Consider the following 27,587-nt stretch of genomic DNA (forward strand, 5'->3'; position numbering starts at 1 on the left):
ATGAAACAAAGATAAATGGCATTTTATTGTAAAATATTACCAACATTAATATTTATATTTTCCTAATAATTTAACAATAGAAAATAGTTTTTTTAACAGTGATTCTCATTCATTTCTAACACTTTATTTACAAATGTACGTTGGGTATTTTGAAGTTTGATTATCTAAATGGCACAGAAATAAAACTTCAGCACTAAGGAATGTAATGAGAATGGTAATAAATATTCAGTTGCTGGGAAGTATGAACTAGAACTTCACACAGTTAAGGTACCTGGATTTCATTGCAGCATCAGTCAGGAAGCCAATGTTAAAACATGTTTTGAGGTCACATCTTATGCTTTGGAAATGCTCTTTACCAAGATAAAATATCAAGATGATGTCTATTTTCATTCTTGGTGAAGTATGTAATGAGAATGACTACAACAATGGTCTGTGCAAAAACGTCCAAGGAACAAGTAGCAAGCAAGCTTAAAGTTTTGTGTGACTTTTGATGTCATGATCATAGATATAAGTTCTCCAATTTTATTCATTGGTCAGGACTCAAACCACTGATGAGAAGCCAGTGTCAGTCAATGACACTCACCTAGGTTACACAACAGCATCCCGACAGCGAATTGTTGACAGAGCATGTGGTTGATCCAGTTGCTCACAATTAGCTTGGTAGCCTATTGCTTGCATTTTTAAAAAATATAAATGTGTTTACCGAGTTCAATAGCTGCAGTCACTTCAGAGCGGCCAGTATCCAGTATTTGGGAGATAGTTGGTTCGAGCCCCACTGTTGGCAGCCCTGAAGATGGTTTTCCATGGTTTCCCATTTTCCTACCAGGCAAAACCTTAATTAATGCCACGGCCACTTCCTTCCAACCCCTAGCCCTTTCCTGTCCCATCATTGCCATAAGACCTTTCTATGTCTGTGCAACGTAAAGCAACTTGTAAAAAAAATGTGTGCCTCAATTCTAATACAGATTTCATTTTGTAACATTTCTTGTCTTAGGGAAATAATAACATACTATGTTGTTTATATGTTTCTTGGTTCAAGGCAATCCACCACTATATTAACTGTGTTGATTAACTGGAAAAACTTTCCTCTCAGCAGTACCATGCTTAGTCAACATTAGTGCAGTGCCTTCAAATATTTCAAACATTATAAACTACAAACAATATTCATATACATAACTGAAAAAGTTCTCAAATATTGAAAGTTACCATCTGTCTTCTCAAGTCTTCCAACATTAGCATTATTAGTGCTACAGTGATCTCCAGGTCCCTTAAAATACCTTAAATATATTACAAGCTAATATAATAAAAATCAGAAGTTGTAAATGCTATTTGTGATAAAACTGCACCATGGTATGAGTGGAATGTGTGGTTAAAATATTCCAACTTCCTTCTTCAAATTATTCTGCTTCCAGGCTGGTAATTCAGAGAACTGACCATATTCCATCCTAAAGTGTTTTGAGAAGTCTTCTTTAGAGAGATGCAGCTGAAACAAGTAGAAGAGTAAATAACATTCAATTTATACTCAAGTTTTGAACTTGGAATAGTTTAAAAAAAAAGGTTTAGGTACAGTTTAATGGTGATACTTAAACAAAATTAAACATTTATCACTGTCAATTAAAAAAAAAAATGACTAAGCCAGACAGGCTATTAAAAAAGCAAACATCTGGGGAAAATAATGAGAAATGAAGGAGTGGACAAAGATTTTAAATACCATAGTTGTCACATCAAATTTTGAATCTCTGAGTTTGGTTCATTCATTATCAGTCAGCTCACATTACATTGTGGGTCCATATTCTACTGATTTCTTGTAACTTCTCAAGCAACATTGGTGATAAATACATTCAGGAAACTCAATGGCAAAAGCCCCAAGTCACACTGCGATAAATAAGATTAAGTTTCCTGAATTAGTTACCTCAATCGGAAGCCATAATTTTTGGCACCATTAGTAATAATTTTGGGATAGTTGTTCTTGCTCATGCCAGCCTGATGGTATAGGATTAGCATGTCTGCTATTTATGCTGATGCTTTGCTACATAGGGAACTGTGAAGCTGAGAAATATACTACATGCTGGTAAAATTGATCCCAATATTTCACCAATCTATGGTTACCACTAGCCATCTCAGATGTTTGAATCCAATTTCATTCTTATATCGGCTGAAAGTAGTAGCCACATACACCATGACATGAAAAACTAAAGAATATTTTAAAATTATAGCCAGTCTCTTTTGTTGAATTTTGCCAAGAAATATAGAGAACAGTGATGGCAGCCATAATTGTATTGAGGGATAAAACAATGGGATTAACTGTGTCATGTTGATCACTGTTGGATCCAAGGCAGGAAAGCCTTATCTCTAAGTTGTACTTGAAACTCTTAAAACAACAACGACTAATGTTACCATTGATACTTTCACGGTCCATACTTATAGGCATGATATAGGCTTTTGGGCTTATGCCTTGTCAAGAAAATAAGGTGAAAATTTGCAGAGAACATAAAGAATATTCACCTTACGTTCTTTACACAGCATAAGCCCAAAAGCCTATATCATGTCAACAACCACCAAGCATTATCTTTTCTAATATGTGATGGGTATAATTTTATTTGTTCCTTTTCCTGAGTAATTTCCAGACAAGGATTCCAAGTCATGCCATGGCATTTTAGCTCAGAAAACATCTGTCAAATAAGCATCTGTGTTGTATGTGTATAAAATTGTTCACGTACGTCTCCCATGCTGTTCTGTCTAATATAATTTAATAATCAATAAATCTGCAAATGAAGTCCTTCCACCAACTTCTATCCTGGTATCTTTCCTCCAACTCAATGCTATCCTCATTTACTTTTCTATCCCCTTTTTTAAACATCTTTTATATCTCAGCCATACCCATCCTCTGTGTTGCTGATTTTCCTTTTGCAGCTTAAGTACTTTTGTAGTGACCACTAGTGCTACTGCTGTCATTACACAAATCACATGCTCCATAGTTGACCAGCTAGTTATTTGTTCTTAGTTCCTATCTAGGCTGTGATAAACAAATGATGATGATGATGATGATGATGATGATGATGATGATGATGATGATATTTGTTATTTAAAGGAGCCTAACGGCTACAGTAAGTCATCTGCCCATAATGCTGTGAGGTGTAATGAAATGCAAATTAAAACTTCGAAATGTATCCACTGAGTATAATCTAAAACGAATGGTGATGAAAAAATGATCGTGAAACAAAAACAATCAGTGGATCCAATTCACAATGCCTTAATTACTGGAATGATGCTTATTATCTAAAAGGGTCAAAAATCCAGGTCATGGCCCCTCACAATGGTAATAATCACAAAACAGAACCATGATGTTCCTCCTACAGTGGTACTAATCATAGGTAATGTAAACCCATGGTATGTCACACGTAATGGTACCACTCACAGGTAGCACAAACCCATGGCATTTCGCATATAAGGGCACCACTTTTTTTGCTGTTGGCTTTACGTCACACCGACACAGATAGGTCTTATGGTGATGATGGGACAGGAAAAGGCTAGGACTGGGAAGGAAGCGGTCGTGGCCTTAATTAATGTACAGCCCCAGCATTTGCGTGGTGTGAAAATGGGAAACCAAGGAAAACCATCTTCAGGGCTGCCGACAGTGGGGTTCAAACCTACTATCTCCTGAATACTGGATACTGGCCATACTTAAGCGAGTGCAGCTATCGAGCTCGGTAAGGGCACCACTCACAAGCAACTCAGACCCATGGTGCTCCTCACTTAGATGTACTAACCACGGGCGCTAGTATTCCCGTGGTGTTCCTCACTTGGTGGAACTAATTATAGGTCACATATACTCATGGGGTAGCTCACATAGTGGTACTAATCATAGGCAATGCAGACCCACAGTGCATCACACATTATGGTAATGCCCAAAGGCAACACATCCCATGGTGTTCCTCACATTAATACAATTCTCTTTGACAATGCAGACCAATGGTTTTCCTCAAATAGTGGTACTATACACGGGCGTCAGCCAAACCTGTGGTGTTCTCACATAGTAGTACTAACCACAGACAACGTGATGATGATGATAATTGTTGTTTAAAGGGGCCTAACATCTAGGTCATTGGCCCCTAATGGAACGAAATGAGACGAAATGCAGTGACAATTTGAAAGTACAAAATTCATCCACTGTCCAGAATTCAAAATGTGATGATGAAGAATGAATGGATGAATATGAATTTAAAACAATCAGTGGATCTGACCCACAATGCCTCACCTTCCCAGAAACTATATTACTGACCAAAAGAATGCTTCCAAAGCACAATTCTAAATCGATGATGCTTGTTGTCTAAAGGGGTTCAATATCCAGGTCAACGGTCCCTCATAACGGCACTTAATGCTAGTAAAGTAGAACCATGGTATTTCTTAAGTTGCAGTACTAAGCAAAGGTAGCGTAAACTCACGGTGTTGTACGTAATGTACATCATACAGGTAATGCAGACCTATGGTATTTCTCACATAATGGCACCATTCGTAGGTAACGCAAACCCACGGTGCACATCACTTAGGTGTACTAATCACAGGGACTTGTACTATCCCGTCGTGTTCCTCACATAGTGGGTGCTAATCACAAGCAACGCAGACCAACAGTGTTGCTCATATAGTGGATTGGCCGATGACCTTCGATGTTAGGCCCCTTAAAACAACAAGCAACAACAACAACATATAGTGGTACTAATCACAGGTAACGCCCAGAGCCATGGTGTTTCTCACATACGGTAATGGTATAAATCACAGGCAACTTAAGCCTGTGATGTTCCACACATAGTGGTATTAATCACAGGTACTGGAAACCCACAGTGAACCACGCTCTTCTGCTACTAATCACAAACCTATTGTGTACCTAACATAGTGGTACTACTCGCAAGTAAAGATGTCCCATGGCTTTCCCTGCATGATGGTACTAATCACAAGTAGTTTCACGGTTCTAATTAGATCATCCCTTGGTTGCCCCTTTTAGTCATCTCTTAGGACAGGCAGGGGATACCGTGGGTGTATTCTTCATCTGTGTCCCCCACCCACAGAGGGTTGGCTGAGAGAAAAAAGAAGGGATCCGTCACTTCGAACAATGAAATAACGGACGAACCAAGGCAAGGGTCACGACGGGCGTGAAAATAAAAGACTCCCTAGGCCTCAAATGCTCTAATACCATTGGGGTTGGAAAAGAACAAGAGTTGACCAAACGAGATCGGACAGGATAGATGAAAGTGAGGAGCCTAGCACAAGTAAGTGGAAGCAATGCCAGGACTCAGCTAAGGGCCCCTTGGTCACCAACCCACGCTCCCAAGTTGAGAGACCCTGGGGCCTCTTTTAGTTGTCTCTTACGACAGGCAGGGGCTACGGTGGGTGTATTCTTCATCTGTACCCCCCACCCACAGGGGTTGCAGGCAACGCAGACCCGTGGTGTTGCACATAAAGTGGTACTACACATAGGTAATGCAGACCATACTGAATACAGTGGAACGCTCCAGTGGAATACACATGATGACCTTTTTCACAAGCAACACTCACACCCATAATGTTCCTCACAGAATGGCACTGCTCTTATATAACGTAGACCCTCGCAAGGTGGTACTAGTCGCAAGTAACATCGACCCATGGTGTTCTGCACGTAATGGTACTAATCACAAGTAATCTCATGGTTTGAATGTCATCATCCCTTGGTTGCCCCTTTTAGTCATTTCTTACGACAGGCAGGGGATACTGTGAGTGTAATCTATGCCTGCATCCCCCACCCACACACAGGGGAGAGAGAGAGAGAGAGAGAGAAAAAAGGAAAAGAAGGGATCCAATGCTTTAAAAAATGAAGTACCAGACAAAGAAAGACAAGGGCCACGAAGGGCGTGAAAATGAAAGACTCCCTAGGGCTCGAATTCTCTAATACCATCGGGGTCAGAAAAGAACAAGAGTTGACCAAGGGAGGTTGGACAGGAGAGATGAAAGTGAGGAGCCTGGCACAAGTAAGCAGAAAGCACGATTTTGGTTTTATACTCTCATTAACATGGCTTACTTGGTGTTCAGTCTCATTCCTTATGTCAATAAAAATAAAAGAAAAATAATACCAGTGGAAGAGAAGAACTCCACCTTATTTTAGGCCTCTTTTTATTCCAAAGCTGCTTGCTATTCCTTTAGGTTATTTGACACACCTGATATTCTCATTTCTTCCCTCGATATCATTGCTCATTTCATTCTTCCTCAGCGTAGACCAAATGTTGCATTGGATCACAGAATCAAAGGTTCTTTTTTTTTTTTTAATCGAGGAGGGATCATTACATATATCCTCGTTATGTCCATAGTATTTCTCCACCAGTTGTTGGAGACTTAAAATTAGATCCTGATTATGTACTATTCTTAGCAAGATATGTTTCTTTAAGTGGAATGATTTTCATTTCTATGACTCTTTTGTATAGTTTGCCCACGAAAGATGTTGACATAATGTCTGTTTAGTTGGAAGATTTCTTTCTATCATTCTTTATGAAGACTGAAATGATAACATCTATTTCACAGTTCGCTGACATCTGCCCTAGATCTTCTTAAACAACCCACATATCTACTATTTTATGATGACATCTGTTTTCCAGTTCATTGGCATCTGCCCTAGATCTTCTTAAACAACTCACATCATCATCATCCACTGTTCGGGTCTGTTTGGAATAAAAACCTTGCAATCATTTCTTGTTATTCCACCGGCTCTCCATCAACACTCTGTTCCAGTCTTCTCAGTGTATTCCTCCACTCCATTCAGTCAACTGTCTCTTGCCGCCAACTTCTATCTCATACATTCTTTTGGGTATCCTCGAGCCCGCCATTCACATGACTTACCCATACCATTTTAGTTGACAGTTCTCCATTCTGTCTTGTAAGGATTCCTCATTCAGTAGTTGCATCACTTTCTCATTTCTTACTCTGTCTCTTCTTGTAGTTCCTTTTAAACTGCTCAAGAATTTAACTTCACTCTTCTACACTCAGCTCCTCAATCAATCAGTCACCACTGGTCTGCATTTAGGGCTGTCGCCCAGGTGGCGGATTTCCTATCAGTTATTTACCTAATCTTTTCTTAAATTATTTCAAATCAGTTGGAAGTCTATCGAACATCTTCCTTGGTAAATTATTCCAATCCCTAATTCCTCTTCCTATAAACCAATATTTTCCTCCATTTGTCTTCTTGAATTTCAACTTTATCTTCATACTATGATCCTTACTACTTTTAAAAAAGTCAATTCAAGCTTATTCGTCTACTTATTTCACACCATTAGTAAACAAATAAGCTTGAGTGGAGCCTTGAAAAGTAGGAAAGATAAAGTTGGAATTCAAGAGGACAAATTGAAGTAAATATTCATTTATAAGATGAGGAGTAAGGGATTGAAACAAATTATCAAGGTAAATGTTCGATAAATTTCCAAAGTTCTTTGAAAACATTTAAGGAAAGGGTAGGTAAACAATTGATAGGAAATCCATCACCTGGGCATCAGGTACAATTGATTGATTTGATTGATTGATTGATTGATTGATTGATTGATTGATTGATTGATTGATTGATTGATTGATTGATTGATTGACTGATTGATTGATTTAAAACAATATAAAGTTAATATGGTTGAGAAAATTAAATATTGATTGTATTCTATTTTTTATTGCCTGATTACTTTTCTACAAATATTTAGGCATTGTCAGTGAGCTCAAAAATGATCTGGGGATTGATATTTTAAGGAACAAATATGAATGTCAAACTTTGCATTGTTTAGGGATTATTGAGAGTTGCTATTGTGATATCAGAAGGATAAAAAGCAAATTCTCTTACCTCTTTATGCAGAACATCTACATCATCTGGTAGTTTGCTAGGATCTATATTTCTCAGTACCTCCAGTGAATATTTAGGGAAATCGTTAAAGGACTGATTGCCACCAGCTGAACTAACATCAATCTGTAGGACTGGATTTTGATCCTCCATTTCACGCCTGACTTCTTCAAATGACTTATTGTTCTGAAACATAATTACAGGTAATATTAAACTTCCTCAGTCATAAAGACTGGACCATACAGCATGAAGAGTCATTAGATGCTCCAATATCTGTTCACTACCAGCCTGAACAACAGACACCTAAACAGATCTGAAGTCCTTGATAGACTGAATAGGACACATTTTTTCTTACTTTATAACATTTCTAAACCTATGGAAAGTCAATACTTGATAAGACTACATTAAAAAACTCTTTTCTGAATAGAAATTTGTTAGCCATAATTTCATGGTACTGTAAAATGATCTTTCAAGTACAGTAGAAGTCCACTATAACAAGTATGGCATACAGCGAGAACCCCGTTGTAATGACAGTTTATTTCTGTGCCTTGGAAATTCCTATGTTAAACTTTGTAATATCCTTTGGTTACAGCAAGAACCCTATCACTGATACATCCATTATTATGAGTGATTAAGTGCGCATTATTTTTTCCATCATCGATATTTATGCACTTAAGCAATTTTATTGAATGTGATTGATCATCTGTGGTATCGTTTTCTCACTATGTGCAGTAGCGAGCTATCTCGTCAATATTCAAAAGCAATGTTGGAGTCTATTAGCAATATTCGTCAATTGGTGTACACAAGAACCTCGTTTATCCGGATTAAGTGGGACCGGAACTGACTCGGATTATCGAAAATCCGGATAAACCAGAAAAACTGTTGTTGCTATTTTGCTTAACATCGCACCGACACAGATATTCCCGGAAAAACTAAAAAAAAAAAAAAAAAAAAAAAAACAGTACACATAATATAATATATTAACATAAGTTGTACAGTAATACCTTTCTTCAGTTGTACAAAAAAAATAACACTTTTCTTACATTTACAACTCTATTTTATGCACTAAAATAATGTGTGAGCCTTTTCTGTTTTACATTTGTATAGCCAGCACGATCATAAAGATGTTCTACTAATATCAGTTCTCCTGGTGTTGATTCAGTCTGGGATTCTAAATAGGCCATCAGTTTGTCCAGCTGCATTGTTGCATCTGCATGAGTCATTGTTTCTTCTGATGGAGCGCCGGTTTCATTTTTTAATTCCCCATCACTCTCGTCATTACCTGCCGAGGAACAAGAGGCAATAATTTATTCATCTGTCATTATGCCGTAGCCTGAATTACAGTCATTTTTCAATCAGTCATTTACATCCGAGCATCCGGGAATGCGTGCAAATGTGTCAAGGAACTCGGAAGAGTCCACGGTTTCCCATTCTCAATTCCAGGTGAATGCCGGGACGATAGTCAACTTACTTCCAATTACTGTCCGTAACTGTCCTTGGCGAAAAAGACATTCAAGAAGAATCGACCCCGTAAAAGTAATACTGTACAAGTAAAAATAAATTTTTATTATTTTAGATCCGGATAAACTGGAGATCCAGATTAATGAGGGCCGGATAAATAAGGTTCTTCTGTACTGTAAACAAAATTCAAAACGAAAAGAAACATTTTTTTATATTAAATGCATAAACAACATGGCCGATAGCAGTTGTTAATTCATTAAAAACAAAGACTGAAGTAAACGATCGCTTAATTTGAATTCTGTATTCTGAAATAAGTAAGAATGTGGTACACCTCAAGGTACAGCAGAGTGCATCACTGATTTCTCAGGTCTGGTTAAATTTCTGAACGGCTATTCCCATGTAAATTTATAGTGAAAAGGTTATCATTACTCTACTGGTGCTTGAAATATGTTTTCATGATACATATAAGGTTAAGTTAGGTTAGATGATGCTGTTTGAGTAAGAAAACTGAAATATATGCCTCACAAGCCTCTGGAGTGATACTGTTACAATTTTTAAGAATGAAAATTGAACACACACATTCACAAAGTGTTGGAATTAGAAAAACAACCAACAAGTAAACCATAGTATGGAAGTCATCTGCGAAAGCACAAGTTTTGAACAAACCGATTGCTATTTCATATCGATTTTAATGTGTGTGGATTTTTTTCCCTGACTTTTACAAAAAAATCTGATGAAACAACAATCTTCTATATTTTTTGCCGTTCTGAATTCTCACTATAACGGACTTATACTGTATACTCTGTATACTGTACACTGAAAATAAATGTTGTGTTACTGCAAATCAATAAAATAAAACAAAAGGCATAATTCTATTTGTTATGAAGTCCCAAATTGGCCTGCAAAGGATTATGGGAGCATTTTTAAAGTCATGTATGATTTGGACATATGAATTATATAAATGAAGAAGAAATGCTAAAACAAAGTACGAGATATCATGAAATAATGAAAAGAAAGAAAAGCCAAATATCCAGAACAGGAAACAAGGAGGGACAAAATAAGAAACGATGAGATACGCCATCTTGTCCAAGTGAAACAACCCTGTAGAGAGATCTGTGTCAAAGCCAGGATGAAATGGTTTTGTCATCTCAAAAGAATGGACCCTCAAAGAACAGCTAGAGTGTGGTTTCAGAAGGAACTTGAAGGCAAAAGATCAAGAGGTCGGCCAAGGAAGAGAGGACTGATCAGATTGGAAATGATCTAGCTGGGCGGGGTCTGGATTTGCTGCAAGTTATGGAAATAAGTGGAGAGCACTCATTCACTGCACTCGAGAAACTGGAGCTGGTTCAAGATAGATGATGATGATGATGATGATGGTGGTGGTGGTGGTGGTGATGATGACGATGATGGATGATGATGAGGCAATGGAACCTGGGCTGTAAGAGAGAGTTAGTGAGATGGAGGGGGCATATTTATCTGGACCTGGCTGTACCTTAATAAGGCAAAATGATGATGATGATGATCGTGATGATGTCCATTAATACTTACATTCCAAAGAGAAGTATCCCAGACCCCAAAAAAGCCAGTGAAGGTTGGAGGTTCATAGCCTTGCTTAATCTGCAAGATTGGAGTATCTTGATCACGGTTTGTTGGGTCTGAAAACAGAAGTTGTACAAAACTGACTTTATGAATGATTAATGCAATGTAGTAGATTGTGGCATTATTGTAAAGATACATTTCAAACCTCTAGAATTCAACCAAGGAAAAATTTGAATTTGACATCTGACATGAAACTAGAGCTTCACATGAAAGATCTCTCACCTGTTCTAAGATATTCAATTGCAGTCTCAACAGCCATCTTCCGCTCATCCTGTCGGGAATCTTTCCCAAGCCATAAATAAAGTGCTTCCCGAGTGTCCAGCAACATCACGTCCTCCTCTACTAGATCACTCTGCTCAAAGTTAACAATTTCTTCCGCTGAAAAAGAAAGGAATCAGATTAATGATAGCATTTTCTTACACAGAATATTATGAAATTTTGTTGTGTGAAACTAGTAATCTCTCAATGCAAATTCTGTGTGAAGGTGTTATAGGTTTAACTAAAGCAACAAATGCAAAAATGATACATGAATGTTTGTAAATGTGCTATTATGACTATGCCATCTCCATTAGACTCAATAGTATGAACAAAATATGCATCTGTGGTTTGAATTTATCTCTCTTCCTTAAAATGACATTATAAAGATATAATAGTTAATAACAACTCAAACTGATTGATGATCTCGATGATTCTGTGTAGCCTACTGCCATCGGAAGTCCATTGAATGTCAGCTTATAAGTTTACTTGGACTTTGTTTTCATTTTTGATGAAAAGAGCTTAATGAAAAGTAGGAAAGAAACTGGAAAAACTGCACTATCACAGGTCACATCTGAAAATTACTTGCTTAGGACAAAGAAGGAGAGGATTTTCCCAAGTCCTTGAATGTAAGTTTAACAGATCACATCATTTCAGATTATACACTCACTGATATAAAAAAAAATTCTCACCAAGAAGTATTCATTGGACTCAAATTTGAATATGAATAGATAAAATAAAGAAGCAGTTGCCTTATTGCATTATTGATAATGTTCCATGGAAAACATGTTCAGTGATTTTCACAATGGAATTATAGAAAGGGAATGACTACGTGTATGAGTATACATCAGAAACAAATAGATTTAGAAGAACTGAGATAATGCGAAATGATTTGTGCCAAGAAATGAAGTTCCTTTCCTTCTATGTTTCTACAATTTTCCTTACCCCTCCTTTCTGTTACTCTCTCTACCCTCAGTGACCTGTCATTGTGTTCATCTTGTCTGTATTCATACTCTTTTTCCTTACTTATCTTCAAATCAACATACATACATTTATGAAGTTGAAACTGTAAATACAAATCTTACCTTTGAATGTTCCTGAAGCATTAGAAAGTTGGAAGAGTCGAGCAGGAAGCTCATCACTAGCTTCAGTAAGCTGTATGTCATTAGCATAATCTTCCTTCCCTCCTATTTCTTCCCAGAAATCAGCCTTCTCTTGTCCTGACAAAAATAATAAAACATTTTAATTTTTAGGTGTGCTTTGTCTCAACTATGGTGATAGAATAATACAGTGATCATAATGATGTATGATACCACTGATATATGGTGTTTCCAGTCCAAATTATCACTACAACTACTCACAATTATGAAACTTGGATATCCCACCTAATCAATACTTCATTTATTTCTGATGTATTTACATTTTACATTACATTACATTACATTATATTACATTTTCCCAACATTTAGCAGTACCGGTTTTGATCTCTATTAGAGGCCATCTTCAGCTGCTGAAGAACCTTATTTGATAAAACAACATATACAACAATATTAAAAACACTACTTGTTTCTAAGTCTATATAATAGAGTTTGTAATAAACTTGCATCAGATTAGAGTTATAAAGTTTCAGGCCTAAAATAATGTCTAAAAGTTCATTTGGCACTGTTCTCGAATACATTAGATCTGTTCTATCGAATAATGCGTATATTGGTAATGATCTCTCGTATGATAGCATGAAGTGTCACTGGTTTGGCCTTGATGCTCTATTTACAAAGACGAATTATACAGTTCTATATTATGCAGTTTGAGTCACGTAGCTGTGAGCATGCATTCGGAGATAGTAGGAGTATAGTTTTCTGTGGTTTATCATCTTCACAACAGGCTGTACTTTAATTAAACCCACAATCGCTTCCTTCCCCATCCTATCCCATCGATGCTACAAGAACCATCTGTGTTGGTGCAACGTAAAACAAATAACATAAAAACAATCACAATGATAATCTCCACCATCGCCAGTTAGTTTGCTACTGTCATGACTTAGCAATATTTTCCCAACAGAGATGTTTGCTCTTGTTTGGTCATAAAGATCTAAATGTGTGAATATCTTCATTGTTAGTCTATAGCTCATACGGCAAAACTGTACCAAATATAAGTGGTACATATACAAATAGTGCTATAGTTCCACCTTTTCAATACATTTAATCAGTGAAGAATCACATGATAAAAATTAGCAGAACATATTTCATCCAAATATAGGACATCTTCCGCTACTAGCGGGAACTAAAACTAAAAGCGTGTAGTCAAATAGTTGTATACAAACACAGCTACAGACTAGCCTCAGACCCTCCAGGGCCAGTAGGGAACGTCTCTCATGATTTGAATAAAAAACCTACATTGCTGGCTTTTTTTTTGTCAAGAGTCCCAAGATTCATAAATTCTGGTTGACGTCCATTACAGCTATGAGAAAGTTCCCCGCTTATGCTCATTCATATTGTCTTACTCACTGTTGTATGTCCTCCGCTTTCTTCGCTCAACGCCAGCCAGCCGCACGCACGCAAGCGTGGATCATTCGAGACTCGAAGCGCAGTCTTCAGTGCGCGTGTCTGTTACGTCGTGTGCAGTATATAAGGAGCTCCCTGTCTGTCACTCATCAGGATTCTCCCCAGTGTCCTGCTCCAGAATACACTGAACGTCAAACACGGAGGCTACTCCTCTTAAAAATGTGTCTCGACCAGGTGGACGGAATTCTGGTAGTATGAGGTTTCACCTCAGGTCACTACTGCACTTTCCCGTTCCTTCATCCATGTCGAGCCCCGATGTTGTATGCCACACATCCCCAAGCTCACTCAAGCTCCGACACACACATTAGATTCTCTAATATGCTAGTGCAAATGATAGTTTTCAACTATCACGAACTATATCTTTCCCAACAACTGTCTTTTCAAGATAACAGTGAGTGTAAATACATTCATAGTGTACATAGTGTATAGAAACAGAAACTCTCTCAAGATTAATCATCTACTTGCTTCAAGACAATTTTATGTTTTATTCCTGTACATACTGTAGAATTCTGTGTGAAGCAAATAAATAAGTTGTGTTCTTGTAAACCTTATCTTGTTTACAACACTCATAGGTTGTTCAATTTTGCATGTTCAATGAAATAAGAATTGTGTAAACATTTAAATTCATCAAGAAATGATGCTATTAGTATTTCAAGCTTTTTATGAAGACTATAATATTATCTAACACATAAGACTTTTAACCCTAGAACTGGCAACTCTCGAATATTGAACACTTTGGTCCCTGCTGTAGTGGAACTGTCGAATATTCGACATGTTTGTATTTCTTCTCGTAATTTCCTCATTTCTTCAACAGATGCCATGACAGTCTACTTCTTGTCATTCTCGATATCCACAGCAGCCGTGAGTTCAGTTTCATTCATATATACAACCTCGTTGAGCGCAGTTTCACAGAAATAAATGAGTGCAGTTTTCTGATGATCTGTTTGTGCGCTATTTTTGTCGTGCTTGTAAACAAACCTTCACGGGATCTGCTTTGCTAGTTTTTAATTTTATTTCATAGTTTTCCATTCACTGTGAGTTATTTGTTATTTGATTGATTATATACATTTATAGTACAGCGTGTCTGTCTAAACATGACATCTTCACTTCATTACGGAAAATTAGTACTGAAGTACCTGTAGTGCAAAATTTGTTGGAAGACAAAAGTGATGCATCTGACTTTGAGGTTGTTGAGAATGAACAGACAGATTCAGAGTCAGATTTGGAAGGTTTATCAGATATTTCTTCGCATCAAATATCAGAAAGTGAAAGTGATGATGAACTTCCCATAAAGCAACCTATGATAACAACATGGTCTAAAGGTACGCCACCAAATGATTGCATGCCAATTTCATTTTCCCTAATATTTTCAAGAATATATCTCTCAGAGTGATGAAACATTTGCTAGTGCATTACAGATACATTATTGACAATCTGTTTATCTCTGTTTGTGACAAGTTCCAGTTTTGTATACATATGATTTAGAATGTTATTATTATATTCAATTTAGGAATTACACTTTACATTTTTCTAGTCAAAACATTTATGCAATTTTGTGTCACCAGGACAATCCTCAGTGTATTAGCTTTACATAGATAAATAAAACTTCATAGATTTATTTCATATCTTGTGGATATTTTGTATTTTATTTAGACAAGTAAAAGCTACCAAATATGGCTGCCACCACAAGATTTAAAATTGCCAGTTCTTGGGTTAATTGCGATTCCATCACATCAGTGTACCTAATGTCATATATTTTATAAGGTGTTATATTCTGACGCGGTGACACCAATAAAGAAACATTGTCCAGTGACAACTACTTTCAAATTGAAAGTGTCTACAGGCACACGACAGGAAACAAACCATACGAAAAGAACCTCCAGAAAGATAGACGTGAATAAAATACGCGAAAATGGAGACAAGCTTACCATCTTTGAAAAAAAGATTCAGGAAAAGGACCTAGATGCTGCTGCAACAGCGCTAGAAGACATAATCAAAGCCGCAACCTCCACAATAAACGAGAGAAAGGCCAAGAAATGGTTCGATCAACAATGCTATACAGAGAGATAGAGAGTCATATCAGCCCTTCACGTGGCCAAACGCACTCAAAATCAGGATGACCTGATCACATATAGCAGACTCAGAAAAGAATATAAAAACCTTCTAAAGAAGAAACGAGACGATTTCACAGAACTCGAGGCTAGAAGAATGGTGGAAGAAGCAAAAGAAAACCCCTACATTGCTCTAAAGCCACAACAGTCACAGACAGTGGGGAAAATAGAGATGCCAATCTGGGAGGCTCACTTCACGAACATCCTAAACCAACAAAGGGTCAACGAAGCTCATGAAATAACAAGACAATACGATGACATCAGAAGATTTACAACAGAGGAAATTAGAAACACCATATCAACATTGAAAAACAAGAAGGCAGCAGGCCCGGATGGGATATTTAACGAGCACATCAAAGCAGCCTCGGAAGTTTTAATCCCAGCAATCACGAACATGATGAACTTATGTCTGTATAAAGGACAAATCCCGGTGAGCTGGTAAACCTCGAAAATTAGAATGATATACAAGGGAAAAGGAGAGCCACTTGACCCAAACTCATACCGGGGAATCGCGCTAGAGAACAACTTTCTCAAAATTCTGACGAATCTTGTGAAGATAAGACTAACAGAGGAAATCGACAACAAGATCCCAGAGGAACAATTTGGATTCAGGAAAAGCCGAAGCACCCTACATGCAGTCAAAAACCTCATAGACGACATCGAGGAGGATATAAGATTCCCGAAAGGAAAATTCCACGCAGTATTAGTTGATTTTACAAAAGCGTTCGACAATCTCAACAGGACCTTAACATGCGCCAAACTAGAACAGATGGTGGAACAAAACAAGGAACTAAGCGTCTTGATACACAACATCCTGAGTAAAAACACCATCATAATTTCAGACAATGTAACAACCTCGCAAGAAATTATACAGACAAACGAAGTGTTACAAGGAGACCCCCCTTAGTCCCCTTCTGTTCAACGTAGCCACACATGACATGGTCCAAGCAATAAGAACTTCCGTTCCGTCCCTCAAGATTTATATATATGCAGACGACATGGTGATGGGTTCTCACGATACTAACGAACTCCAGAAAGGAATAAATGCTCTAGGAACATGGGCTGAATACAACGGACTGCAAATAAACGCAGAAAAGACAGTACACATGGTCTTCAGGAAAGGAGGACGCCTGTCCGCAAGGGTTTACCTCAAACATGAACCTCTACAAACTACGAACAGTTTCAAATATCTGGGCGTAACGGTCCAGACAACAGCACACTCATTCAAAATTCACACAACACAACGAGCAGCTGCCACAACGAAAGCCATCTACGATATCATGCCATTAAGCAAACTTTCCCTGGATACAGCTATAGCCCTCTTTGAAGCCAAAATCGTTCCTATTCTAACATATGGAATAGAGATAACATGGGAAAAGTTAAGCTATAAAGACCTAATACGAATGAAAAAAGTGAAAGCCAGATTCTTGAAAGCAGCCCTCGGAATTTCAATGTACACCAAGTCAAGACTAGCGTACGAACTCACGAGAGAAACATTTCTAATAGAGGACCTGAGATGGAAATTCAATCTGCCCTGTACAGACAACTGGAAGAAACTGCGGTTAGAGAGGGAGAAGAAAAAGAAGGAGATATGGCCAGAGTTCTACTCTTCAGAGGCCATGATGAACAGAGCATGGACCAGCACAAACCAGGAGCTGAGACATTTTGTAAATTCCATGGCAGTCCATGGCTACCATCACAAAATCTGTCGAAGACATACCACGACCCGGACTCGATGTGCATATGTGAACTCTGTGGTAAACATTGTGACCGATATCATGTACTGTCGTGTAAAAATCGTGTGAAATCAATCATAGACCTCTGTATTGATTAATTATCCTAATACGGCACAACTTGTGCGCAATAAAGTTTATATATATATATATTTATTTTAATGACTACATACATGAAGACTGTGCCCCTTCTAGTTGGTTTACCAGTGTTATGATTCTCATCTGGGAAGGGAAAGGAGATGCCAGAGACTGCTCCAACTATCGACCAGTTCGTCTGCTTTGTCATACAATCAAGATCTTCGAGCGTGTCCTAGATGCACGCTTTTGTGACATAGATCACATTGCCCCAAACCAATGTGGCTTTGTGAAAGGAAGAGGAACAATCAACGCTATACATGCAATGCGTCTTTTGATAGAACGTCACAATGAAAAAAAGAAACAATTCCACATCGCTTTCTTGGATCTCGAAAAGACCTTTGACAGGGTGCTTCGTGATCTTATTTGGCATGCACTCAGGCTGCATGATGTACCAGAAGTATATACTCAATGGATCCAGCTTTTGTATCAGAATGCCACCAGCTCTGTCCGATGTGCTGCTGGAATGTCTGCACCATTTCGCATTTGAGTTGGCGTTCATCAGGGATCGGCTCTATCTCCACTTCTGTTCATCTTCTGTCTTGACACCATCAGCACAGAAGTGTTAACACCACACCGTTGGACTCTATGCTGATGATGTTATGGTCACCTGTGAATCCTGCCAAGATTGTTGCTTGTTTGTTGCTTGTTGTTTTAAGGGGCCTAACATCGAAGGTCATCGGCCCCCTGCCACTATTTACAACAATTAGTCCAACATTGGAAAAACTCCTTGGACAGATATGGCCTGTGCCTTAACGTCGGGAAGACTGAGTACCTAGAATGTAGGGTACAAAGTGATGGGTCAATTAACATCGACGGCATTGAGATTCTCAAAACATCTCAATTTAAATATCTGGGATCACTTATCCAATCGGATGGTGACACACTCCCAGATGTTCACAGCAGAATCAACACTGCCTAGATGAAGTGGCACCAAGTCACAGGAGTCCTTTTTGATCCAACGTATCTGAAATCCAAAATCTATAGAACCATCATTAGACCAGTGGCACTGTATGGAACCGAGTGTTGGCCAGTTACATGGAGACACAAACAACAGCTGCATGTCATGGAGATGAAGATGCTTCACTGGCCAATGGGACTCACTAGACTGGATCACATCAGAAATGAAGATGTTCGGATGGCATTTGTTGTGGCCCCAATCCCTGAGAAAATGCGAGAGAATTGTTTGCGATGGTATGGCCACGCACTATGCAGAAATGGTTCTTTGGTTGCAAGAAGGGCATTAAACTTAAGTCCTGAGGGCTGCAGACCACAAGAGCGAACAAAGAAGCCCTGGCTCGATATTCCCTGGGAGGACATGTATGTGGTAAAAGTCTCTCCTAAAGATACACAAGACTGCATCAAATGGAAAAGGAAGTGCATAACAGCAGACCCTACAATTAAGCAGGATAAATGCTAAGAAGAAGAATATACATTTTAATCTATTAGTGAACATTATTGCCTTTGGTTGTGGCATCATACACAACCATTAACTCGGCTCAAGGGAGATAGGGTCATCTTCCCTATTCTTCCACTTGAGTAATTCCTGTCTGGTGCGTCCACGTCGAGCGGTGTATACCCTACACTTCAGTAGGCCAGAGTGATAGGATGGCTGAGTTCAGTCAGGGACCCAGTCCTGTGGGGTATAACATGGAACCCATGCCCAGGGATACGGGTGAAGACCTCAATGGCAGTGAAGGCGGAAGTGAAAATCACTGGTATGGTGGGTCTGGCGGAAGAGGCAATATCTGATCCCTGAGATCTGACTCAGGCCCTGCTGCCTTGCCGGTTGATAGGGGACTATTAAAGGTTAAGGGAGATAACCCTGACAGAAAAATCTTCGGAAGTGATAGATCCAGCAAGTCAGCTTCTGAATAATTTGGAATTGCTTTCAAAACTAAATGAGGCCTCGGATGGAAATATTGTAATCACCTGAATAATGACTCTAGTTCCCTTATCGGTAATGATATTAATGATGGTTCAATACCTGATGCTCCATCACAGCCAAAGAGGAGAACACACAAAACTCGATATGAGACTGTAATCAAAATTGCCACACTAAACATTCTGACACTAACTGGCAAAATAGAGGAATGTGTGGACTTAATGAAAACAAGGAACATAAACATACTGGGTCTCAGTGAAACCAAGTGGAAGGGAAAAGGATCAAAGGAACTCAGAGAAGGATATCATCTATTCTGGTCAGGTGGAGATCAAACAAAAAATGGAGTTGGTGTTGTTATGGATCATCAAATAAAAGATCATGTAGTAGAAGTAAAATATGTTTCTGATCAGATTCTTCACATAATGCTGAAATTGGATTCTTCCCAGAACATCAACATCAGTCAGTGCTATGCACCACAGACTGGTTGTGAAGATGAAGAAAAAGAACATTTTGAAGAAGACAAAGAGGAAAGAATAAGAGGAGATGAAATGGTTGTCATAGGGGATATGAATGCTCAAGTAGGAACTGTAAGAAATGGTATGAAAGTATTCTAGAGCACATGGATGGGGTCCACAAAACCCAGAAGGAACTAGACTACTTGATCTCTGTCTGAGGAACAACCTTGTAATAGGAAACTCATGGTATATAAAAAAATATATATATATTTTTTTAAATGGTCATAAGATATGGATGGGATGGAAAAAGTGAATCTCTTATAGATTACTTTTTGATTGAGAAACAACTACAAAATAGACTGTGTTTCCTAGTGTTTTCCTGGAAAGTGATCATACTGTAGACTCTTCATTGGATACTTCAAGTTTAACAAGTTTAAAGAAGAGTTTCTTTACCACACAGGTAAAGAAACTCAAGACTTGGAAGCTGGAGGACAAGTTCCAAGGAAACATCAAAACAGTAATACCAAAGACAGATGAAAGAACAGTTGAGGAGGAATGGAAGGATCGGAAAGAAAATCTAGTAATGATATTTGAGAAAGTATGTGGACGAACCAGTGGCACAAGAAGATGGAAGGAAACTCCATGGTGGAATGACAGACAAGAACTGCTGTCCTGAACAAGAACAACATGTTCAGAAAATATTTCAAGGAATGGACTGACCATAATAAGGAAGTATACAGGGTTACTAAAAAAACAAGCAAACAGAGTTGTTACAGAAGAACAAGAGAAGTGGTTGAACAAGTGGAGTGATGAATTGAAAGAGGATGTTAATGGTAAAAAGAAAATGTTATATGGGATGATGAAAAAGAGATAAAGAACACTCCAAATACCTAAGAGATGACAATGCTAGGGGCTTTACGTCGCTCCGACACAGATAGGTCTTATGGCGACGATGGGATAGGAAAGGCCTAGGAGTTGGAAGGAAGCGGCCGTGGCCTTAATTAAGGTACAGCCCCAGCATTTGCCCGGTGTGAAAATGGGAAACCACGGAAAACCATCTTCAGGGCTGCCGATAGTGGGATTCGAACCTACTATCTTCCTGATGCAAGCTCACAGCCGCACGCCTCAACGCGCACAGCCAACTCGCCCGGTGAGATGACAATGAAAATCTAATCACTGAAGATGAGAAGATCAAAGAGACTTGGAGGACTTACTTTGATGAATTGCTAAATGTGAATTGCATGCAGCCTACACAAAAAGACAGTACCGGTACTATCTCATGCAAGTCTGCCTCTGACAACGGGTTAGACTTAACATGGAGTGATGTAGAATATGCCTGGAAAATCAACTGGTGCTGATGAAATTAATGGAGAAATGATCAAGGCTATGGGCATTTCTGGAAAACATTGGATCTAAAGACTCTTTCGTAAGATCTGGAAAGAAAGGGACATACCAGTCGACTGGAAAACAGGCATCATAATTCCAATTTTTCAAGAAAGGAGATACAAAGAAATGTTTCAACTATAGAGGTATCACTTTAACATCTCAAGTTGGTAAACTTTATGAAAGAATTATAGAGCGTAAAATCAGACCCCTTATTGAAGAGACGTCTTTGAAGTACAGTATGGATTCAGGAAAGGGAGATCAACAACTGATTTAATCTTTACAGTCCGTCATTTAATAGAAAAATACTACGAACACAACCGAGATTTGTGGTTAGCCTTTTTGGATATCAAGAAAGCATTTGACGCTGTGAACAGAGAGAAGGTGTGGGAAACACTGAAGAAAATTGGAATACAGGATGACATGATACACAGGACCAAGAATTTGTATGAAGATATCCGAAGTAAAGTCAAAACACCTGTAGGAATGACTGAAACCTTTGATATAAAATCTGGGTTAAGACAGGGTGGTGTTTTGTCTCCTCTTTTCATCACTGTGATGAATGAGATTCAGAGAAAAGTTCACCAAACCATTGGAGGTAAGAAAATGAAAGTTATCTTGTTCGTGGATGATATATGCTTGTGGGGAGACTCTAAAGAAGACCTTTAAGGACAAATAAACTCCTGGACAGAAGCTGCTAAAGAATATGGACTCATCTTCAGCCAAGAGAAAAGTGAGGTTATGGTCATGAAGAGATACGGACAACCAATGGGACACATTGAAATGGTGGGGAAACAGCTACAGATGAACTATCAATTCAAATATCTTGGAAGTGTTATCTCTGATACTGGTTCTATAGACAAGGAAATTTTGCACAGAATTCAGGCAGGTAGCAACTTTTACAAAATAGTTAAAGACATAATATGGAACAAGAAAATACAAACAAAATGTAAGAGAGTCATATATGAAACCTATTACGTACCAGTCCTGACCTATGGTTGCAAAATGTGGACCATGAGAAATAAAGATGTTAGTAGAATCCAGGCAACAGAAATGAGATTTGTCACTAGCATGATCGGTAAAACACGGAGGGGCAGAGTCCGTAATGAGGAAATCCGCAAGCAGGCTTAAATTGTAAGACTGCAGGACAGAATAACAGCGCAGTGACTGAGATGGTATGGACATATGCGACTCATGGGAGACAACAGATTGTAGGATGCTAAAAGGTTTGTTTTATCACCTATTCAATACATATAAATTTTATAAATTAGGAATTTATTATTGATTCCACTTGAGACATGTTTCGCCCTTCATTGAGGGCATCATCAGTCAAATTATTACCTCAAGGCAAAAAATCAGGTACCTGGTTAGTAGTTGACATGCACAAATTAATACATATTATTAATACACATACAAAATTAAGTATGGGAAATAGTTGTACAAAAGTGATGGTTGAACATATAGGTTTATAGATGAGAAGTCAGCACCAATGCGTAAATTAAAATAGTAGAGTTCGGCAGTGGTGCTCTGGAGAACAGTTGACGCAATCATAGGAAAATATAAAGTTTAAAGATATTTACATTATAACAAATTAAGGGAGAAAAGGTGTAGTGTTCGGCGTCAATGTTTGTAACCAAAAATTAATGTCAAAGGTTGGTAACTATAAAGTATTTACATTGTTCAATTGAACAGTTGAGATAAAGTTTTAAAAATATTTACATTATAACATTCAGCGTAAATGTTTGTAATAAAAAATAATGTCAATGGTTGGTAACTATATAGTAATTACATTATCTAATTGAACAGTTGAGATTTACAATTATATACACAATTACACAAGAGCAGCTTGGTGCGCAAGGATAAAAAATTCTAGTACCAAGTGCGTCCTGATGTTTTAGAGGTTGGAAGAAGGAATTAGCATTGACATTTCAGAAATGTGTAGAGCGGTATAATTTTAGTTAAAATCACCGGGGGTAGGGAAATATTTCATAGCCAAATGAGGTTTTAAAACTTTAAAACTTTATCTCAACTGTTCAATTGAACAATGTAAATACTTTATAGTTACCAACCTTTGACATTAATTTTTGGTTACAAACATTGACGCCGAACACTACACCTTTTCTCCCTTAATTGTTATAATGTAAATATCTTTAAAAACTTTATATTTTCCTATGATTGCGTCAACTGTTCTCCAGAGCACCACTGCCGAACTCTACTATTTTAATTTACGCATTGGTGCTGACTTCTCATCTATAAACCTATATGTTCAACCATCACTTTTGTACAACTATTTCCCATACTTAATTTTGTATGTGTATTAATAATATGTATTAATTTGTGCATGTCAACTACTAACCAGGTACCTGATTTTTTGCCTTGAGGTAATAATTTGACTGATGATGCCCTCAATGAAGGGCGAAACATGTCTCAAGTGGAATCAATAATAAATTCCTAATTTATAAAATTTATATGTATTGAATAGGTGATAAAACAAACCTTTTAGCATCCTACATTCAGTATCTTCAATACGGATAACAATGATTTTTATCACTTGCAAGACAACAGATTACCGAAAAAATGTATGATCTAAAACTTGAAGACAAAAGACCAAGAGGGCGACCAAGACTCAGGTACAAGGACATGGTGAAGATTGACATTCAACAGCGAGGACACACTTTGGAAAACATCGAAGAAGGAGAGTTCAGAGAACGCAACTGGTGGTGAAGCCTCGTTCGCCGACCCATCACTTAAGATGGAACGACGTGGGATATGTATGTAGTGAACATTATTGATTGTAAACTGCATTTAGTAACCTAATGGGACAAGTGCTTGATATACAACAGAGAGGACATGCTTTCCCTCTTTTAATCACATAAGTTTAATTGAATTATGTTTTAGTCCCCCACATATCTAGTAGCTGAAGATGTCCTATATTTAGACGAAACATGTTCTCCTAATTTTTATTATGTGATTCTTTACTGATCAAATGCTGTATTGAAAAGGCGGAGATATAGCATTCTTTGTATATGTATAGTTGATATCAATGAAAATGAAAACCTACAACCTGTTTTCCAGTCATTGACCAGGTCAGGGATGTAATGAATGAATCATATATATAGGCTATTATTACGATGGGGTTGCCACTCCCAAAGTGATTTATTAATGACTATGAAAAGCTATGAAATGAGAATGGAGAGTGTTGCTGGAATGAAAGATGACAGGGAAAACTGGAGTACCTGGAGAAAAACCTGTCCTGCCTCTGCTTTGTCCAGCACAAATCTTACATGGAGTGACTGGGATTTGAACCACGGTATCCAGTGGTGAGAGGCCAACGCACTGCTGTGTGAGCCACGGAGGCCCATTTGATATCTATATGGAACTCAATATGAAACTCATTGTCTGTAAATATAAAGGATTTGAAGGGAGATTTCCTATAATTATTGTTATGTGCATTTTTCAGATAGAACTTATATTTCTGGATATATTTGGAAGTTTGGGAAAATATAATAATCGTGAATATCTCCATTATTTTTCCTCACATGGTAAAAATGGGTGAAACATAAAAGATTTGAAACTATACTTTATACAATTTTTATTACATACTGGCTTTTGATACAGGTCTGACTCGTTGGCTGAATGGTCAGCGTACTGGCTTTCGGTTCAGAGGGTCTCGGGTTCGATTCCCGACCGGGTCGGGGATTTTAATCGCTTCTGATTAATTCTTCTAGCTCTGGGACTGGGATTTATGTCTGTCCCAACACTCTCCTCTTCATATTCACACAACACTACACTCCCAACCACCACAGAAACATGCAATAGTGATTACATCCCTCCATATAGGCTTGGTGGCAGGAAGGGCATCCGGCCGTAAAACACGGCCTAATCCACATGTGCAACGCAGTTCGCACCCGCAACCCCACACATGTGCGAAAAGTGGTAGGAAAAGAAGAAGACTGGCTTTTGATACAGAAGATAATAATGGAGAAACTTTACAATTTTTATTTTGGCCCCGTTAATATTGCTACATCACTGTAAAAAAAATCTAGTAATATATAATTTAGTGCACATGTCGGCTATCCCTGGATACAGAGTATCCAGAAATTCTGTTCAACCATTTTCATGTGATGTTGATACAAGTAGACAGACAGAAAAAATTGAGCTGAATCTGTTTTCAACATTTGTACACCTGATAGGGTTGGGCAGCCAGTACCAAACCTGACAACCTAAGGGTGAACCAATGGCTATGGGTGGAAGAGTTCCCTTAGGAGGTTTGATAAAACCATTGTGCAGGAAATGACACATGAATTCATCAACAAACTGTTGCCTTTCAGATGTGGCAGGGGGGCTACTAAAGACTAAGAGAGAAAAACCCCAACAGAAAAATCCTCTTAGGTGATAGGCGTAGCAAGTCAGCTGGACAAATTGCTTTCAACCAAAGAAAAAGTCTTGGAACGAAAAATAACTCAACTGAAGACCAAACTTCAAGTACTTTTCGAAATAATGATGATTCAAGTGAGTCTGAACTCATCCAAACATTATAAGAAGAAATACCAAATGGAGATGAAATAACAGAAAATCTAGCCTCAGAGTTGCTACCTTGAACATATTAACACTGACTGGAAAATGTAATGAAATAACAGATGTGATGAAGCATAGACGCATTAACATCTTGGGTCTAAATGAGTCAAAGTGGAAGAAGGGATGCAACACAAAATTACTGAATGATGTATACAAACTGTACTGGTGTGGAAATAAGACAGAAGCAAGAAATGGAATAGGCTTTGTTCTTGATAGGGACATTGACTGCATTTCTGATGTTACTTCCATTAACTGTATTAAACGAAGGTGTGTTTGAAAAGAAGAAAAGCTGAACTTCCTCCAACAACTAACTAGAGGACAGTATAAATGAAGAGAACCTATTACTAATGAGTGACCTTAATGCCCAGGTAGGAGTAGAAAAAACTGGATATGAAGGGATTATGGGGCCATTCGGATATGGGACAAGGAACATGGAAGGAGAACATCTACTTGATTTGAGCTTAAGGAAGAACTTGCTGATAAAGAACACATGGTTCCAGAAGAAAGAAAGTCATATCTACCATCACGGCTGTACCATGTTATTTTATAAGTCGGTGATAGATTACATGATAACTGATTTAAGGTGTGGAAAACAAATGTGGGATTTGGAAGCTATTCCTAGTGAATGTCTTGATAGCGACCATAAACTTCTGGTGGCTGACCTGATAGGAATTCAAGTGCAGAAGACAAAGACCAAGAAGAGGATACCAAAGATTAAAGACTGGAATCTAAAAGGAAGAGGACTGTAAACAGAAGTTCCAAGAATAGACCAAAAGCAAGTTACCAATGTCAGAGTTCAGGTGTAGTGATGTGGAATTGAATAATTTTAAAACTAGTTTCATCAGCAGTACAGAAGAAGAAACAGGAAAGTTGTGAATAAATGTACGTCCTGATGGAATGACAGAGTAAAAGAGGCAATAGAAAAATGAAATAACGTAAAGAAAGTGAAGGATGTTGAAAGAGCCAGAAATAGTGTCAACAGCCAACTGAGAGAAGAGAAGGAGAGAGTTGGGGTGAATTTACCCAGAAACTATAGAAAATAGTAAAAGAAACATGAAGATGATGTACAGCCTGGTTAAAAGCAAGAGATCTAACAAAGAGGACATCACAGCACTAGAAACAGTAAATGAAAATGTAGTCAGGAGCAAACAGGAAATTAGAAACGAAATGAAGACCTATTTTGATACACTCCTGAATGAGGAAGAAACTACTGAAGAGGTGGAAGAAAGGCTGAGGACACATGATGTTCCAATTAAAGGTGAAACGTGCTTAAAAAAAATAAAAAAAAATAAAAAAGGCCGAAAAGTGGTAAATCAGCTAGGATCGATGATGTTACTGCTGCCATGATCAAAGCAGCAGGTATACCTGGAGTGCAGTGGCTATACAGAACTTTGAGAGCAAGGTATGATTATCCCTTTATGTAAAAAATGATGCAGAAGAAAGTGTGCCAACTATAGGGGTATCACACTTCTCTCACATGGTCTGAAAATAATAGAAAAGATTATTGAAACCAGACTGCGAGCAGTGATAGAACCGGGATAGAACAACAGAAAAAACTGAGCTGAATCTATTTTCAACATTTGTACACCTG

General features: G+C 38.0%; 2 protein-coding genes across 4 annotated transcripts in view; one reads left to right on the forward strand and one right to left on the reverse strand.

The window, feature by feature from the left end:
- LOC136871757 (rho-associated protein kinase 1) overlaps positions 1-27,587 on the forward strand; it is a 166,787-nt gene that overhangs the window by 84,519 nt on the left and 54,681 nt on the right. The window lies entirely within an intron of this gene.
- qua (villin like protein quail) overlaps positions 2-27,587 on the reverse strand; it is a 315,565-nt gene continuing 287,979 nt past the window's right edge. For both annotated transcript variants that reach the window (XM_067145307.2, XM_067145306.2), the window contains exons 12-16: positions 12,241-12,375; positions 11,123-11,278; positions 10,850-10,956; positions 7,844-8,026; positions 2-1,483 (exon numbers count right to left, since the gene is read on the reverse strand). In XM_067145307.2, coding sequence (XP_067001408.2) covers positions 1,370-1,483; positions 7,844-8,026; positions 10,850-10,956; positions 11,123-11,278; positions 12,241-12,375 — 695 coding nt within the window. In that variant the 3' untranslated portion in view covers positions 2-1,369. The remainder of the gene's footprint in view (positions 1,484-7,843; positions 8,027-10,849; positions 10,957-11,122; positions 11,279-12,240; positions 12,376-27,587) is intronic.

This window comes from Anabrus simplex, chromosome 4, assembly GCF_040414725.1.
Source record: "Anabrus simplex isolate iqAnaSimp1 chromosome 4, ASM4041472v1, whole genome shotgun sequence".
In the NCBI taxonomy this organism is placed as follows: domain Eukaryota; kingdom Metazoa; phylum Arthropoda; class Insecta; order Orthoptera; family Tettigoniidae; genus Anabrus; species Anabrus simplex.